This window comes from Falco cherrug, chromosome 4 (assembly GCF_023634085.1).
Source record: "Falco cherrug isolate bFalChe1 chromosome 4, bFalChe1.pri, whole genome shotgun sequence".
Taxonomy (NCBI): Eukaryota; Metazoa; Chordata; class Aves; order Falconiformes; family Falconidae; genus Falco; species Falco cherrug.
This window is the reverse complement of record NC_073700.1, coordinates 33,738,014-33,756,518: the sequence shown is the minus strand read 5'-3', so window position 1 is coordinate 33,756,518 and position 18,505 is coordinate 33,738,014. Positions and strand designations below refer to the sequence as shown.

The 18,505-nt window shown below is 35.7% G+C and overlaps 1 protein-coding gene across 1 annotated transcript in view; it reads right to left on the bottom strand.

Annotated features, from left to right (window-relative positions):
• Positions 1–18,505, bottom strand: part of DNAH3 (dynein axonemal heavy chain 3) — a 66,990-nt gene that overhangs the window by 38,111 nt on the left and 10,374 nt on the right. Inside the window, exons 11-29 of the mRNA XM_055709346.1 lie at positions 17,034–17,213; positions 16,514–16,650; positions 16,250–16,355; positions 15,500–15,678; positions 14,036–14,220; positions 12,579–12,702; positions 11,845–11,998; positions 9,998–10,142; positions 9,499–9,710; positions 9,082–9,173; positions 8,536–8,650; positions 7,821–7,937; positions 6,392–6,571; positions 5,030–5,166; positions 4,134–4,335; positions 3,132–3,224; positions 2,713–2,823; positions 739–853; positions 124–322 (exon numbers count right to left, since the gene is read on the bottom strand). Of these exons, the coding sequence (XP_055565321.1) occupies positions 124–322; positions 739–853; positions 2,713–2,823; positions 3,132–3,224; positions 4,134–4,335; positions 5,030–5,166; positions 6,392–6,571; positions 7,821–7,937; positions 8,536–8,650; positions 9,082–9,173; positions 9,499–9,710; positions 9,998–10,142; positions 11,845–11,998; positions 12,579–12,702; positions 14,036–14,220; positions 15,500–15,678; positions 16,250–16,355; positions 16,514–16,650; positions 17,034–17,213 (2,783 nt within the window). The remainder of the gene's footprint in view (positions 1–123; positions 323–738; positions 854–2,712; positions 2,824–3,131; positions 3,225–4,133; positions 4,336–5,029; positions 5,167–6,391; positions 6,572–7,820; positions 7,938–8,535; positions 8,651–9,081; positions 9,174–9,498; positions 9,711–9,997; positions 10,143–11,844; positions 11,999–12,578; positions 12,703–14,035; positions 14,221–15,499; positions 15,679–16,249; positions 16,356–16,513; positions 16,651–17,033; positions 17,214–18,505) is intronic.

Sequence of the window (18,505 nt, the reverse complement as noted above, 5' to 3'; positions counted from 1 at the left end):
CTCTAAAATCTACAGGAAAATCTTAGCTGCTGAGGTTCCTGTTATTAGTAACTATAACAAATGAAAGTAAATACAGACCAATCAAAAACATGAAAATATTATTCATAGACAACATGGCTTTACCTATAACATCGATCTGTTAGTGGGGTTATCACCAGACGTAGAGAATTGCCCAAATATTCATAACCATATTTAGCTTCTGTTGTAATCATTCGCACTATTACATCCTTCTCTTCCCAGTAGTATCTCAGCTGAGAAATCCACTGGAAGTCATTCAGATCTGTGATTTTGTCTTCAACTAATTTTGCAACCACATCACGAGCTGCAGAGTAAGAGACAAAATCTTTGAAAAATTCTTCTTGAAAAATTGAAAAATACTTTTACTGTATTAGTTTACTTAAAACAATGTGTAAGTAAACTAGCATTTACTTATAGCTATGTAAAAGTAAATCAACACTTAGAGTAGTAGGCTGGCTTTCATGTTAGAAAGGAGTCTGCATCTGTTTTGCATAAAGAATCCGCTTAATTTGATCTAGATTCCAGTGCCTGTTCTAAGTAGACACAAGATGGTTGTGCAGGACTGAGAAATCTCCATTTTCCCGAAGACAATGTGAAATAACTCTGTAAAAGTTGTTTCAAGTTAAAGAAAGCATTTTAGCTGCCTCTTTCAAATAGTTCAACCAATGAATAGCAGCACTGCCCCAGATGTAATGAGAGTACCAGCAACTGCACATTTACCATGCACGTCAATGACAGTAAGAGCTCCAAGTGTCAGCCGGGCTCCACTGGACAGCTTTCCTCTCACCAACTCAACAATGTCCCCAATTTGTAGATTGCTCTTCTCCAAGAAATCCTGTCACAGAAACAGAACATAGGCATTAAGGCAATGCTGTAGCTAGCAGTTCCTCAGCTCCCGTGGGTGCAGTCATTGGAGACAGTCCTTCCAACAAAACAAAATAATGGAAGTCCAGGCGTTACACAAACATTTAAAATTCTTTTTCATATACTGACATTTTATTTTACTATGAAAACTTCAAAAAGCTTTATGGCCTGAAAGTAGTATAAGCAGAAGTCTTATCTTCCTAATAGGAATGACAAAATTCTACGATAGGAGATGAGCAGATTCCCTCTGTTGGGTAAATTTGGATTAGATTTCTTCTGTAAATTAGTAGTAAATTGTAAATTAATAAAATTAATAGAAATCTAAGCTTCTCCTAAATTTACTGTAAAAATTTTAAATTATTTTATTATTATTAAATGAGAAAGTTTAATGAAACAAAAGATTAATTTAGTTTTAATTAATGACCTGGACAACAGGACAGAGTGCACCCTCAGCAAGTCTGCAGAGGATACAAAACCGGGAGGAGTGGTTGACAGACCAGATGGGTGTGCTGCTATTCAGACAGACCTCAACACACTGGAGAAATAGGCAGACAGGAACCTTGTGAAGTTCAACTAAGGGGAAAGTCCTGTATCTGAGAAGGAATAACCCCCCATGTGCCAGTACATGCTAGTGGCCAACCAGCTGGGAAGCAGCTCTGCAGAACACCTGGATGCTGGTGGACACCAAGCCAAACAAGCCATCAATGTGCCCTTGAGACAAAGAAGAGCAACAGCATCCTTGGCTGCATCAGGAAAAATATTAGCGGCAGGTCAAGGCAGGTGATCCTTCCCCTCTAGTCAGCACTGCTGACACCACATCTGGAGTACTGGGTCAGTTCTCAGCTCCTCCACAGAAGATGGGCATGGGCATACTGGAGCAAGTCCTCCTTTAGTTGGCCCTGCTTTAAAGAGGGGTTGGACTACATGATGTCCAGAGGTCCCTTATATTATGTGATTCACTGTTCTGTGACTCCTTCTCATTTTTCTTAACCTATGGATTGTTTAGGATATTTTCTTTGAAAGAAATGAATATTTTCTGACTGGATAAGTGGAGTAAGATCTTCAAATGGTATTAAACAACATAGGCAAGTTAAACCTAAGATATTCAGCAAGGGTACAGAAACAAAGACCTAATATTAAAAGGTAGTATTTGGTGTAAAGTTTATTAACACTTTTCTATTTCCACATTTAAAAATAAGCTCAAACACTCTGTTAACTCTGTTGAGAATTAATCCCCAAATAAATCCTCATCCACCTAGCTCAATTAGCATCAGCCAAAAACCCACTGAACGAATCGGAAATTATTTCCATTAATTGAGCATGCATTTGATTAGCCTCAATTAAGTAATACTTAACTGCCGTGATGATAGAGACACTACAAACACATAAAAAAAGTCTCTTGTATGAAACAACAAACTTTGCTGCTGCACCTTTATCACCAGGAAAATCTAGCAATAACAAGACAAATAGCTGCGCCATTCTGTAAAGAGAGATTTCTGCCTGCACGTTTCCCTGGGGCTTCACATGCAAAGACAGGTGTTAGAAATAAAAATACACAGTGTTTAACAACAGTCTATCACTTTTTGTTTGGCACTTTTATTTACACCAGTATCACTTGTAAATGTAGTAATACAATTTCCTTCAGTGGAATTTCTCCTGATACACGTCAAGGTAAATGAGACACAAGAAAAAAGGAAACAGAAAATAAAGCACGCTGCATAAGTAAATTGTAGTATGTTGTTGAGTGAGGATCTTCTTTGCTAGAAGCAGCTTTTTATTAATTAATCAAAGTTTAGTGCTCAGAAATAGAAAGGTAGAAGAAAATCTTACCAGTAAAGTTCCTTTCCTTATAGCCTCAGACACTTCTTCTGTCCAGTAAATGGATGAAACACAAATAACCACCTGTCCAGGCCACTGAAGTACCCATGTTTTTCGAGGAACCTTAAACAAAAAGATCCATTCCAGACACAAGAAGTCATATAAACACATTAGATTATAGCACTGATAACAGTTACTTTCCCCAAATTTCTTTTGTCTCATTCTGTAAATAAATGAGAATCAGCATGGAAAACTTTAATACTTTTTCTTCAAGAAATTCAAAGTTAAAACTTCAGACTGGTTCTACTGAACAAAGACAGCTGTATTCCCACTTAGCTTCAAACATGTTTCCCTGGTTAAGAATTTCAGCAACCTATTCATATACAGTTGCTTATGAAATCTATTTTATACTGTAAATCAGGAACAATTACCTTGACATATCCTTTTATGCCATCTTGAATAATTTGTCTTACACTGGCCAGCATCATTTCCTCTACTTGCAAAAGCCATTTTTCTACCATTCCCTTCAAAAAAAAAAAAACAGTTAAGAATCAATACACATTTCCTGATTATATTCCTCTTAAAGAACAAATCCTTTGAAATGTGTTAGGCTTCAATATGCTTCCTTCTGATCTGGGTGTGGTATATAGGAGGAAGAAAGGTTTAAATTTCCCAAATTCTGACGGGCAACACAGCAGTTCAACACTGCCTGAAGGCAGGTATATCAAGCTAACTCTAAAGACAATCCAGCTGAAGGAACAGCTGGATATGTTTCATATAAGCATAAACTAAAAATACACATCACAGATTGCATGGTAAGTTAAACTTGATCATTTTAACCCAGGGCATGTTTTCTTCCTGGAGGATTAAGGGAAAAAGGGTATCTAACTCACAACACACCCCACCTTTTATCTCTTTTTGGTTACCATACAGCAATTCAGCTCCATACTTTTACATTGAGAACAGCAGAAAAAGCTGGAACTGAGATAGAGCATTAGTTCAAAAGGGTTCTGAGTAGAAATAGTAGCATTGTAAGTTCTGAAAACTAATTCTTCACTGCCAGGCATTCATTTTTCCCTCATTTCTCTCTGTTTCAGCCATGCTGTGCAATGTTACATATATGTGTGTATATATATGTGTGTGTCTGTGTGTTTATAAATATATATATATTATCTATCTATCCATCTACATCTAAGAAGTAGTAAGTGCATAAAGCTGCGGTAGAGTGCCTAAAGGAATTTACTGCAAAACTGATATGTCGTCAAACTTTTTGTAGGAAATCCTTTTTGTTCTAGAATACCAGTCTGCACTGTCACTTCCTAAACACCTTTCATGATCTGATCCTAAATGTTTTATACCTCCTTCCTTCCAAAACATACACTTTAGGCAATGTATTAATCTAATATCATACAGTAAAAAAGAAAGAAAATTACTTTTGCATTCACTGGATAGATTTTATCTATGAAAGGAACACTTTCTTTCTCTGAACTGATCATGCCTACGATCTCCATATCTTCTGTGAACTCCAGTTTAGCAATTCCTTCAAAACACTTCTTTAAATGCGGTTGTACTCGAAGGGGATCCTTTGTTTCAGACAGTATTTCAAGCAGCTCATCATTAGACAGGAAAAAGAATCTATCAGAAAAGTACAATTAGTGAACTTGCACTTTCCAATCATGAAAACTGTCATTAACAATCTATTAATGCAAGACAGATAGAATCGTTTTTATTGTTGCTTAGGACACTAGTACAACAGAAAAGAAATTGCTATCTCAAATCCCCTTTCTTAAGTATTTTTTTAACATTATAAAACTCATCGCACCTGTTTTTTCAGAATTTCAATATGACCATCCTTTTATGATGAGAAAGACAGACAGGTTCTCAGACTTATTCACGAAAGCCCAGATATATCTATGCAGCCAGTAAGTACCTTGTAAAAGCATAGAATCCTGTTCCTCATAATCATATATAATTCCTACCACACACCTTTGCTCAACTAAAAAGGGTAGGGCAGAGACATAATTGCAAATCAGACATGGGAAGTTAGCAAGTTCCTTTAAAAATGCCCTGTAAGTGATAATGTCTTTCTAATCATAAGTTTATGCTGTGCTAGACAGATTTTGCCTCCCCACCTCTGCCTGTCCCTGGCATTGCAAATTTAACTGCAGCCAAGGCAAATTAATTATGTCTGGAGAAAGGAACAGATTTTTAATTTTTTGTTGCACTGGACTGTCCCCCACGTGCGTTTATAAAATGAGACTTTTCAGTTCAGTAGAAATTATTTGAAATGGCTTTCTGTCTCTAACCTAGGCCTGTTTAATTAATTTACCTTGGGAAAAATAATCTTTTCTTCTCCAAGTAAGTATTCAATCCTTTTTGAATGTCTTCTAAGAGAGTATTTGCTTCCTCAAGTCTGTCTAACAGCATGGGTTGTTCAGTTGCTGCAAGTACCTTTGTGTCTTTCACCTTTGTAAAAACAAATACACAGCAAAAACTGTTAAAAGTTGCAATAGGTTTGTACAGTAACATTGTTATCACCAATCACAAATCTATATATTATTCTCTGTAGTGTGCCTTCATGTTATTAAATATATCTGCATTATTTGATAGGTTTGCTTTCCAGATTGTCAATTTCACCAATTTGAACTTTACAGACAATGATGCAACAAGGAAATATTCACAGGAATTAAAATCTTTGGCACTTGCTCCTGTGTCTTGAGCCTGCTACATTTTTTTCCATTCACAAGTAAGTTCTGTCAAACTGAGCCACAGTACATGACAATTGTTCTCTGTCCTTGCCACCTAGGTTGCATTTTTTCTTTCTGATAACACTACTTGTAATTTGAAAGGACACACCTATTTCAGAACAGGCTTCATCATTCACCAAGTCTGAGATGTTAGATGGGTCTCAAGTTCTATTTAGTTTATTCTGATATTATTCAGATATATTCAGAAATTCAGATAATAATATCTGATTATTTCAACACCTTTAATTCGCAAACACACACCTTTAATTCGCAAACACACACTCCCTATGTTTTTGACAAACACCTCAGCTCACACTACCACTAAGTATCTGGCCTCTTACCCAACTTCTTACTTACAGGGAACAGAACAGGATATGCAATTGCACTTACTATCCCTATTACCTTATCCTGACACACTATCATCTCAGTACGTATTCATCAAAGTTTTGAATAACCATTCCCCCACATATTAGAGAACAATCATAGGCAAAAAAAAAAAAAAATTAGTTGCTCTAATAATGTGTACACCTTAAAAGCCTAATGCAAAATCTAATCGTATCCAGAGAAGTCTTTCTACAAACTGTTAGTGAACTCTAAAGGAGATCCTGAAAGCACAAACCATCCATCTTTCTACCTAATTCTGATAATTTAACCATACAAAAGCCAGAAAATTTAGAATTAAAATGTTACTTGAACTCTAATTTGTCCTGCAATATCCAGCCTTTACAGAAATCTCAAAGCAATCATGATACAATCTACCAATTTTACTGCAACACTAGATTTTGGTGGGCTGTAGGTAAGGGATTTTCCACTCCATATTATACATTCTTGTGACTTAAACACAAATATCAAGCTCCAGAAGAGCTAGTATATCTTCATGATAGTAATAATCATTTTACCAGATGGGGATAAAAACACATGCTTTTTTAAATGCAAGCACTTACCACTTGTGCCATAATATCCTTCCAGTATGAATCCACAACCCCGAACTTTCTGCCCTCTTCAGGCATTTGAGCTATAATGTCTTCTGAACTAAAAATTGGTTCCAAATACAACCATGTTGCCTGACATTTTAACCAGCTATCTAGAATATCCTGCATTAAACACAGCTTATCTTCCCAAGCCTGTAATGAGAACATTTGATATTTAAGCAAAATTGTATCAGTAATTAATCTACGCTGAGGAATCAGAGCACGAGTTGTTTGGTTTCAAATTAAAATAACAAAGAGAGAAAAATACCCACAGTTGAACAATTTTAAAAAACAGAAAAACTTCATTCTTCTAAAAACACTAACAAACACATGAAAATTTCTTATAAACAACAGATGTATTCTTTCACTAGCATGGTCTATGGAAAGTTGTGAGAGAACTGCCTAAATAGTGCAGAGATGACTAGCATGGCAATCCAGAATCTCTTCTTTTAATTCTACTGTTGTACTTTCTACCTTATCATCAATGAAATGATAAAAGCTTAACATGGTATTCAGCAGACTGAGTAAATGTCAGTTCACAGGCCCTATGTGGAGTGGGTTCAATGTTTGGCCCACCAGAAAAAGCTATTTCATGCAACTCTAGCAGTACAAATCAGCAGTAAAAGCAGAGATTCCTTCTGAATAAAGAATCTCAGACTGCATTGCTTTTGTGACTTTGACAGCCCATGCTGTAAGGGATATGCAGGGAATGTACTGCAGGGAGAAAACACAGCCAGCCTTTACTGTTCATTATTCTGCAAGAGGTACATGGAAATTGTTTAAGATAGCTCTGTATCAATCGTTCCTTTTCATTTCACTCAGCTTTACCTATGATTTGGCTAAAGTCCACAGGAAAGGATAGAATTTAGGTCTTAGCATTGCATACAAATCATCACTATTAGGCCAGAAAAAGTGATACTAAATACTGATGGAAAGAAGTCTCTTCTCTCTGCATAATCTTTCTATTAGAAATTCATCATCTTTAAGATCACATCTTTACAAAATAGTAGGACAGCTAAACAAATTTGAAACCTTATGGATCATGCCAATAACAGAGGATTACAAATAAATTCTCTCTCACAGCTGAGACACCTATGTCTTTTTATACAATGCAGCGGGATTTGTTTAAATCAACTGACCCATTCCCAAAACATTCAGCTAAAACCCCATGCTTGCAATGAATAGATTAGCAATGCAATTACCATTTCTTTAGAGGTAAAGCAAGCTTTGCATACCATTGTCTGGAAACCATTAATTCAAAGCTGTTGAAGAAAAATATGAATGTGAGTTCTTAGAAACAGTTAAAAACTATATAACTTCTTATCACGCCAAAACACCTTAAAGCACTTAAGGAAAGCTTATTACAAGACAAACAAGCTCAATCAAACCAGCTTTTCCTTACCTGGCATTCAGCTTCTATTGGTTTGATGAAGGGAGAGCCACACATTGTCTGAGTCTTAACAATGTGATCATCCAGCAAAAGCTGAATGTCATCAATTGCTGACAGGATGCTGGTGTTCTGTAAATACATCACATTTTGATAAGGGAAATACCAGTTGCTTTATTTCACTGCTCTTAAGCCTCACATTCATTTGGCTTCCTGTTCCCCCCTTCCCTATGATGGTTGAAGGTAAGAAAGCAGCAAGGCATTGAGAAAGCCTGCAAGATGTTTGAAGATATGAAATGGTATCTCCACTGTACATCTCTGTTTCGAAGGTCAAGAGATAGATTGTTTTATGAATGAGAAACTAGCCAGGGATGCTAGTGACTTCTCACTCAACCTTTTGCAGTATGATTCTTATATCTTCAGGGCAAGTTAAAATTTCACTGCTGTCCAACTTTCCATACAACAATGAAGAAGCTCTCAGGCTTACAGTTTTGTTAGATTGAGTATGTTGAGATCACAAGTTACCCAGATACTAAGGACAAAATATAAGGGGATATAGTAATAGATAAATAGTAACAGAGACATTTGCCCAGGCTCTGGGGTATGATACCAGTTTTCATCATGCCACAATGAATCAGGTGTAACTTCCCTTTAATATTTCTCAATTGGTATTCAGAATCAAAGTAATTCTTTTCAACAATATATATGTATTGATTTGGTGTTTACTCACAGTATCCCTGTACTTCACCAGACTGAACTGCATATTGTCCCACTCAAATTTCATTTTCTCTATCGATTTCTCTAAGGAATACTCCTTACTCGCAGCTGCTCCAATAGGTTCCAGCCTAAATTGAAATCAAACATATCTTTGAAATGTTTTTGCAACATAGCCAAAGAGCAAAAAAAAGCAGTTGTAAGTAGAGTTGCATATCAGACTACAATTCATATGAATTTGTTAATAATATCATAGCTTTTATTTCAAGGAATATTTTTTTGCACTTCCAGGGTCACCAAGTTAGAGATATTAATATTAATTTGAAGATAAATATAGACAGAAAATTCTGACTGGGCACATAAAGTGGTTTAGGAATATGACTCTGGTTTTTGGTGCTTTTGTGCTACAAGAACAATTGACAGTTCTATCCATAGCTTGATAAAATACAGCTGATTTTACAGCACATTCTAACTGCACACAAAAAAACCCAAACAAACTATTAGCTGGTATCTGACATATGAAATACAGTGACTATCTAAAAAATGAGAATAAACTTCTTACTGATCAATGTATTTTGAGAGTCCAAATTCCAACATGTTTTTTAGAGTAGTAGTTTCATTAGGTCTGATCTCACATCCTACAATTTCACTAATCTGAAAATAAAATACGAATTAAAATCTATTACCAAGATGCATGTTTGTAACAGACTTCTCAAATGGCAAGAAATAAATGCTGAAGTAGTATTAATGCAACCTCCTAATTTGCTTTTCCACCATAAATTATTAACTCAGAGAAGGTCCTGTCTGTACCACTACAAATTTCAAAACGGGTTCTATCATGTGACAGGATAAAGGCTCTTCTTATTGTGAAATACAGAACTATTACCATATTTCACAGTACGAAATATATAAAGTAGTATAGTGAACGGCCAGTTTCTGTGGTAGAGTACCCTCAGAGTTAAAGCAGAGTTTCAAGTACCTGCTTCCAATGTCTCTCCTTCACTCCACGATTGCAGGCAATTGACAGGACAGGAAGATGCTGTTTAAATTTATCAAGCTTAAACTTCATAGTTTCTGCTAAGCGTCTAGGCCCAGCCAGATCTGGAAAACTCTTACTGAGGTTGTACATAGTCCTCCACATAGTTCCAATTTCTTCATTAATTTCATCAGCATTCAACTTCTGGAGAGATCCTGAATACGACAGCATAAAAAAAGCACAGCAGACACATCAGAATAGGGAGTTTTCCAGGGTGGTTTATCTATCGGTATTTAGAATAATTCTCCTTTAAATGGAAATCAATTGTGTTACAAAAAATGATCTTAATGCAAAATCCAATTCAACAACTGCATTTCACAGTTTAACAGCATTTATTTCTTCAAAATTTTCTCACAATTAATCAACCTCTTCAGCTTCTACTTAACTGACTGAAAAATGACATGTTTCATCAAATCAAATGAAATGAACATCAAAGCCTCACCATTCATCCATTCCTCAGATTTGGTATGGAAATTATATGCTGTAATCCAAAGTTGCTCAAAACGTTGTTTGTTTGCAATTATAGCTTGCAGTTGAGGAAATAGACTCTTCTCCAGCCCAAGTAACTCTTCTTCTTTATGAATAGCCTTTAAGGGGAAAAAAATATGTTTTTTAAAAAAACATATCTTATTTTCATCAAAAATTCCTACTGTTTTTTAAACTTTTACATAGGTAATATTGAATACAGTTTTTTAAAATGTCATAAAGACAGCCAGATTTGTAGATTTAGGCCTGCAGAGTTTAGGTAAATAAGACAAATGTGTTCTTGAAAATTCCCCTAGGTATTTGTATCTTTTACTACTCAAATATAAAAGTATGCTTCTATTTTAAAAATAGATAATGCACCATGTCATTCAGTGAAACCAAGGCTCACAAGTCACCAACCCACTTTGAAACGGGGATGTAAGCTCCTCAGTCACATAGGCTTATAGGATGTATTTTTTAACTTGTGATTATTTCTTTCTGTGACAGAAAGATCTGGGAGTTCCAACCAAAACAGATATTAATTGCTGTGCTTATTCATGGTAAGATACTGTCTTTGTCCAAAAGACCTTACAGTATAAATCAATGTGCAAAGATTTAGAGTTAAAAAAAAAAAAAAAAGAATTGCCTTCTTCATTTTACAGGTAGGGAGGTGAAGCACAGAGAAATACTGTCTGAAATGCAGACACTGAATTCAGATTGAGTCCCAAGTCTGCGCTTTTACGATGCCAACAGACCTTTCATAAAACTTTTAATCACTCAATGTGAGATGCAGGCAGAGAAACATAAGTATTGACATTCCAAGACAAATTTTAACTTCAAGTATTCACTAAGCTGTTTGTCATGTCATTTAAATTGTGTGGATACACCCCTCATCAGGATCATGTATTGAGAAACTTAATTACTTACCCTGATCTACCTATAACAACATATCAGTGCTGTTAACTGACATTAATTAAATGTACTAGATGCCTTTAAATCAGATTATGAGTGTTCATATGTAGGACTAGCAATTTATCTAAATCCTAAACTCATTTAATTGGTTCAATTTTTTTCTGTTGAACGGGACTTAATTAAAATCTTGATCCTTAAGGCTCCACATATGCAGAAATCTCATTGTCTCACTGTGATTTAGAAGATTAATTAAGCCACACAATGCCTGTGAGATCTCTCGTAAGTAACCATTCTGATTTCCCAGCAGAGGCACAACTAAGACAAACTATTCAACCTAGAACCACACAGTACAAGGGATGGAGAGCCCTAAATAGAATCTAGGAATCCTGGTCTTCAGTTTCCTTCTAGCATCTGAAACTTCCCTTTTTGTGACACAACACATATCTAATGCCTATAGGCAACTTCTGGAAATGATACAAACAGTTGAAAAACATTTGGTTTTAATTAGAGGACAAGCAGAGGGACTGAAAACACAGCTTCAGCAGCACAAACACAATTCAGGGAAAATACCACTTCCCTAACATCCTGCTCCTGCTAACTCTGCCAGAAGAATTCTGTTTTCCAAGGAGAGCATCCTGCTACTACTGACTGCTTAGAAAAACTGAATGGCAGTATTTCAATTTAAAAAGCTCTCCAAGCTGTTTTCCCAAAAAATATGCTCTTAAGCTCAGTAGTAGGGACAACTCAGCATACAGGGATAAGAAGATATTTGCCACGTTTGTGACTTTGGAAATTTTAAAGCCATCTTGACAATATATGGCCAGAACTCTGAAAAAAACCCCAAACAGGAACCAAACTTTTGCTCATCCAGCACACTGCAACCCACTCCATACTTGGCTAATCAATACTAACCTCAGATTCTGTTAGTGCATTATCTAGATTCTTATTTAACTCTTTAAATTTCTCAGCGTTGTTCTTCATTTCTTCTATGGTCATGACATCCCGCTTTTTGTAGCTTTCTACTTCTCTATTATAACCTTCAAGAGTTTCCACAAACTGAGAACACCTGAGGTAAAGATAGCTAAGGTAATATGATGTTCTGTTTCACTCCTTTTCAGGTTTCAATTATTTTACTAATTGTAACAGGCACTGACAAATGAAATCTGATTTCAATACTATAGTGTAAAGTAAATACAGATGCCAGTGAAAACCCATTAATCAGTTACATCAATACTATGTAGTTCATACGATTAGAATCCAAGGTTCATTTTCATATCTCCTAATTGATTTAGTTCACTTGTATTTGCTACTTTTTTTACTTGGAGAAAATAAAGGAAGAGTAAAAATAATGTAACAAAATTATGTGTAATGCTGTCCTAAGCAATGTAACAAGATAAGGCTATCAATATTCTACCAACATCCTTAATAATTCCTCCACTCAGACCTATTTAAACATAACAATATTCTAATTTACCCTCATCAACAGTATTTTTCTGAAATCTCCATGATACTGTAAACGGTTTCTTCCTGACTTTCTCATGTCCCTTCCACATTTTTCTTCTTTGACATTATCTCCCTTTAAATGAAAATTAGATTTTTCTTTTTTTTTTAAATACCCAGTGAAAGAAAATGTTTTAACACCATACCTTTCAAGCAAAACCATCTCTGCATGATTCCTCTTCTTACACAACTGATCTCTACTGTTTTCAAAGATTATCTCAATCTGATCAGGCCAATGGAGAACTGTGCTATTCAGGTTTATGTCATCATCTAAAATAAAAAATATGTAGACATATTGAAGAAAATACTTTTAATCAATGAGCTAATAGAATGGCAGTTGTGAAGAGTAGACAAAATAGCTAAAACTGTATCTAGGAATAAGCTGTCTAAGAAGCTACATATTTCAAGTTGCTGGCTGAATTACCTTCATTGCAAAGAGGACTGGTTGCCTAGAACAAGTTAGATTGTTAGCAAAACTCTAAAATCAAGCTAAGAATGTGAAATTCTCTGAATAAGACCTTAGCCAGACAGAGAAAATCAGTAAGAACAGCTATTTCAGAATATAAATTCTGTTCAACTACACACAGAGACAGACCACTCCTAACTAAATATCTGTATCTACATAAGGTGGATAGAAGCAAAGTTTAAACCATTTCTAGTCCACAATGTGTAAATGCTGAACTATTCACAAAAGCTAGAACACAGTAACCACAATGAGCACACATCTTCATATTTTGTCTGTTTGCTGCATGCACTTAGGTCATTATAACTAATTGCAGTCCACATGCTTATAAATCCAGCTACAAAGAATATGTAATTACAAAATACTGCGCATGCGAACACTCCAGTCCAAAATGTAACAGAAAATATCCTGGCTTCCACAGGCATCCTAATTTTTATCAGAAATAAATTCTAATAAACATGGCATATCCTAGTTATTTCTATCACTGTCTGTTCTGAGAGTGTATTCTGTTTAAGGAGAAAGGATCATCCTGCCGCTAAAACGAGTATGCATTCATATAACTGCTCTTCACTTTTATGTATGGAAAATAACATACAGCAACTGTGAACGGCACATTTTTGCTTTGAACAGAAGTGCAAACTAAAAGCAACTTTTGCAGATGCTTCTTTCACCTTGGAGATCAGCCTTTATATTAACAAAGAACAGCAAGCTATCATAGCAGAAAAACAAAAGGTCTCCACTGACTTAATACTCAACTGCAGAGATGCAAGTTCTCACACTTTCCAAAAGCTGCCATAGAGTCTTTGAGACACAGCTTTTTAGATGGTTTTCACTGAAGACTTTTTATTGAATAACACAGAGGTGTGACCCCATTTGGCCAGAGTACATGACATGAATCTGATAATGCCTAGGACATTATCCAAAACACAGAAAAAAGCACTGCCTGTGCTGTATGCCATTTCTCTAACCATTCCTTCCTGCATTGCTACATTTTGGTCTCTAAAAAATTCTCTTTATTCCCTGTCTCTTGGAGCTTTCCATCAGCATTCTAGAAGATGCAACATTTATGCATGTCAGGCCCAATATCTATATATAATTATTTTCATATGGAGACTTTTATATTCTTTAATTGAGACATACAAGAAAGATTAGCATAGTCCATGAGGAATTCCAGTCTGTGTGCTGCTTCAGCAACCTCCTGTCTCAGTTTAAAAACAGTAACTTCATTGGATTTCTTTAAGTATGCATCAAATTCCACTAGCTCTTCAGTGTTCAGAGGCACCTCGCTCATTCTCTTCGCAATTAAGTTATATTCATTACAAATTCTACAACAAAAACAAAACAGACATATCACTGTGATCCTAAGTGAAGAGAGATGTAAGATACTATTAATGAAGTTTGCCTTTAAACAAGAATATTAACTTTCTTAATAAATTAACGATTCAGATTGAATACACACAGCAGACAGGCATTTATACAGGATGCCACTTTACTCTGTACAATCAGTCATACAGTCCTACTATGTTTACAAGAACTGATACATAATAGCATGATTGCTCAGTTGGTTACAAATTATAATTACCAGCATATTAACAGTTTCCCTCCTATAGGTTTAGAACTTCCTTTTCAAGAGCCAATCCGTTGCAGAAAGAAAGGTTTGGACTCACAAGAAAGAGCTCATTTCCACAGCAACTAAATCAGCTGCACAGTATGAAACAAAGTTGTAAAGAGAAAAATTATTAAACAATCAAGTTTATTTTACATTGTACACAGTAACAGAAAATAGAGAAAGGAAGAAATCCTGTTATTTTCCTTCTTCCCAGTGATAGATCTTCTTGTTCCAGATCCCAGTTCAGTACTGCAAATACCTATAGAGACGGCAGGCATGCAAACAGCAACCATACACAAAGGATAGGCTCACTTAACATTTCGAAGGCTTGAGTTGGTTTAAGTGTTCAGCATAAGCTCATTGTCTAGATCCCATCCACAGTAAGTGGAGGCAGAGAGGCTCCTTTAGACTGTAGTTCATCTCCACCTGGAGAAGCCCTTTAGACAGGTGGGTTAAATAATTTCTTCTACAGTGACTGTCTCTCTCCATTCACTGTGGAAGCATTCTTTACCTCCCAGAGTGTTTGTTAGTGTGTGTTTGGTTTTTTTGTTGGGGATTTTTTTAAATTATTTTTATTATTTATTAAACTTGCCAAAATATGAGGTCAGGACCATTGTTTCCCTAAGGAAAAAAAAAAAGGGAAGAAAAGGAAGAAAAGGAAGAAAAAACTCCAACATACTACATTCTTCATGTTGCTTTAGCTGGACATCAGCAAGGGAAGCAAGGACCTCAACCCAAATCCTAGGAGGTCAGTAAAGGAGGAAAAAACAACTGCATATTTCCAGTCTAATCTCTATGTACACCCTATACAAAATAAGTTAGATATCTATTTACAAGTATTGCTGTTCCTGTAAATTTTAAATACTCACTTTGGTTCCCCTGCATGTGTCTGGTCAGGATTAGAAAACACAGCAGATGAATAAAGTTATCTCATGCACAGATATCAGTATTAGTCCATGCAGACAGCAAGAACCACACACGCTAACAACACGTACCTTTTATTTAACTCTCTGTTTTCCATCACTGCAAATTCAATCAATCTATCTTTAAGACTTTGGGTCCGATTGCAGAGTTCCTCATTCAGTTGTACAGCATCCAGACAGAACAACGCCAGAGGGACAGTGACATGCATGGAAGCAATCTCTCTTTTCAGTTTTGTTAAGCTGTCAATCTTCTACAAATGGAAAATAATAAATCTGCTATTTTTCCTTAAAGTCTATAGATGAAAAATGCTACACTACAACTAATTAGTTCCCATCTGGTAAATAGATAATATATACCAAAGAGAAGAAGGAACAGCTATTTTTTATCTTTCCAGAGCTCAATTTGTATCCACAGATTCCACAACTAAAAGCTTTGCACAGCAATATGTCATATTAATAAACACCACAAGTTGCCTAAAGAAGTATTTAGCCATAGGCTGAGTCAGGAATACAGAGAGAAAAGTAGACAGGGCTGACTAAGGACAGGACAGTCAAAAGACCAGCAAGCTGATTCACCAGATACTTTGGGTAGCCTTCCACTGGACTTCTACTGAGACTCAACAGACCTATAGAAGAAGGCCACAAAGAAACCTCCCACATTTACACAGCAGCCCTACAGCAAGGAGCTATGTAAACTGAGATGGGTTCCCAAGGGTAAAACAAGCGATTTGAAAGGGAGTTCTTTAGGCATATGTATTAGGAAGTCAAGTGTGGTATGTTAGCTGCTGTATGAACTTGTAACAGTTGTCAGTTACTTATTACCTCTGTTAAAGCTTCTAAAGAATGTCCTCCTTTCAAGAAATCTGTGACATCTTGCTGTGCATTATTGTTCAAAAGATTGCTGTATTTCCTATACATGTTTAAATACCTTAAACACAGAAGATCACAAAAACAAATATAAGACCGCAATGTGAAGATTCTCTATAACAAGAAACAAATCAACTCAAACTGTTTGTTTGAGTCAAATGGATATCGTTATGAACCTGAGGGTTTGGATGGGCAATGGAGTTAACAGCCAAAACTTACTTTTCTGGGCCAAGTATGTTGCTCTCAAAGATCTCTTCAAGTTTGTTCACATACTCTGAAAACAATGATTCATCTGGTTTGACTGTACCAAGAGTGAGATCATCTCTTTTTAATTCTGGAAATAGAAATCTTTCTACCTAAAGGGATTGAAAATACTGTAGTAACACATACAATAGAGGAAATAAGGTATTCTAATATCCATTCACCCACCACCTAAAAAAAATAAAATTGGTAAAAACACTGCAATGTGAAAAGGTTCTATTTGTAATTAACACTTGGTTACACAGTTTGCTTGCCAAAACTACATGAAAATTAAACTAAGGCTTTAATATAACTTGAATTTGAAGAAGAAAAATTCCTACACTCTCTTCTATAATCACAAAAGTTCACACAGTTCGTGATACACAACCCTTATCTTGATCTTCTATTTGTCAGTTTCCTGCCTCATTCATAGCTTTTTATACCATAGACAGTTTTTATTCAAATTGTATTTTGCACTCAGCTGTAACTTATCCAGTACCTTTGGAAGCTCCTCAGCACTGTGCAGGATCTCCCTGAAGCAATGACTGATTAGATCCCAACATTCTTTCAGAGGTGGTTCAAAGACAATCTTGGGTTCTTCCACACTGAGTCTGACTGTTAGTATCGGAGGTACAAAGAACTGCATTTCTTGATACGGTCCTCTAAAATCACTTCCATCCTTAGGGAAAAGAATGAAAATTGTATGTGCCAAAGAAATCAGCTATAACTCTAATAATTTTTAAAAGATTCAAACTTCCCCAAATCTCTTAACTACACAGCACCAATGGGATCTTCCTTCCCTGATTTTTATTCAAAACACTGATGTCCCAATACACAAGATTTTAAGGTGCCAAATCCTAAATGAATCTATAAAAATTGGAATTAGGAAACTGGATTTAAGCCTAATTGTCTTGATTTTCCCTTAAGTAACAGAAGTAAAGCACTAATTACCATACAGAACAAGTTCTAAAATACAGCCCCAATGCCTATAAAAAATAAAATCTAGAATCCAATGCAAGATGCTGAGTTTTTTCATTGCCTTGTATGGTTAGTAAGAACTGCTCTACCCCAAACTGCCTTTACAGTAATGGAGTCCTAACCCATGACTAGACTTGTAATGTAGATGTTACAGTGATTTTTAAAAAAAAAAACAAACACAAAAAACCCCAACACCCCAAAAACCCAACTCCCCCCCCAAAAAAGAAAAAACAACCCTAAACCCAAACCAACATGCATGACAAAAAAACCTAAAATAAAAACCCCAACCATCAGCAACACCATCATCACCTAGATGCAATGCTTAAGGTAAGGTTTGACAGCATATTGTGTTAAGTGTGATCCCCTGGTTGCAGCGCAGTATTTAAACTGCCTCCATTATTCTGTTTAAATAGATTTAATTTTGTCTTGGTAAATTCTGGGTGGTTTGAAATTTAAAGAATCAATTTCCACTAAGAGGCAACTTTATCATAGCCAAAACAGTGGTAAAAACTCTCATGGTGTAATGCTTATTATTACAATTATGTGCATTACTTGAAATAATACTGGGCACCCGTTTGTGCAGACAGGAACACTACGCAGATAAATTACCCCTGCAAAGGATTACATGCATGGCTATGCACACTTCTGACTTCAAAAGGGATTGATCATGTGCTTTCAGAAAAACTGGTTAAGTCCAAGAAAAACAAAACTAAAATTAATTAAAAAACCCCACACACTCACTCAAAACTAGACTAGAAAACTCCCATAAAATTCTTGTTGTAACCCTAAGCCTGCAAAATGATTATTCAAAAAACCAGTTCTTGACCATGTAAAAAGAAGTCCACTGAGAATGCACATCTGTTGGAAGGAACTAGCCATTCCGTTATGAAGGCAAAAGCTACCTGGGATATTTTAACTTTCAAAGAGCATTACATTTTATGGCTATACAAACTATTATCTCTATGTAACACTGAAAACTATAGACATACTTCA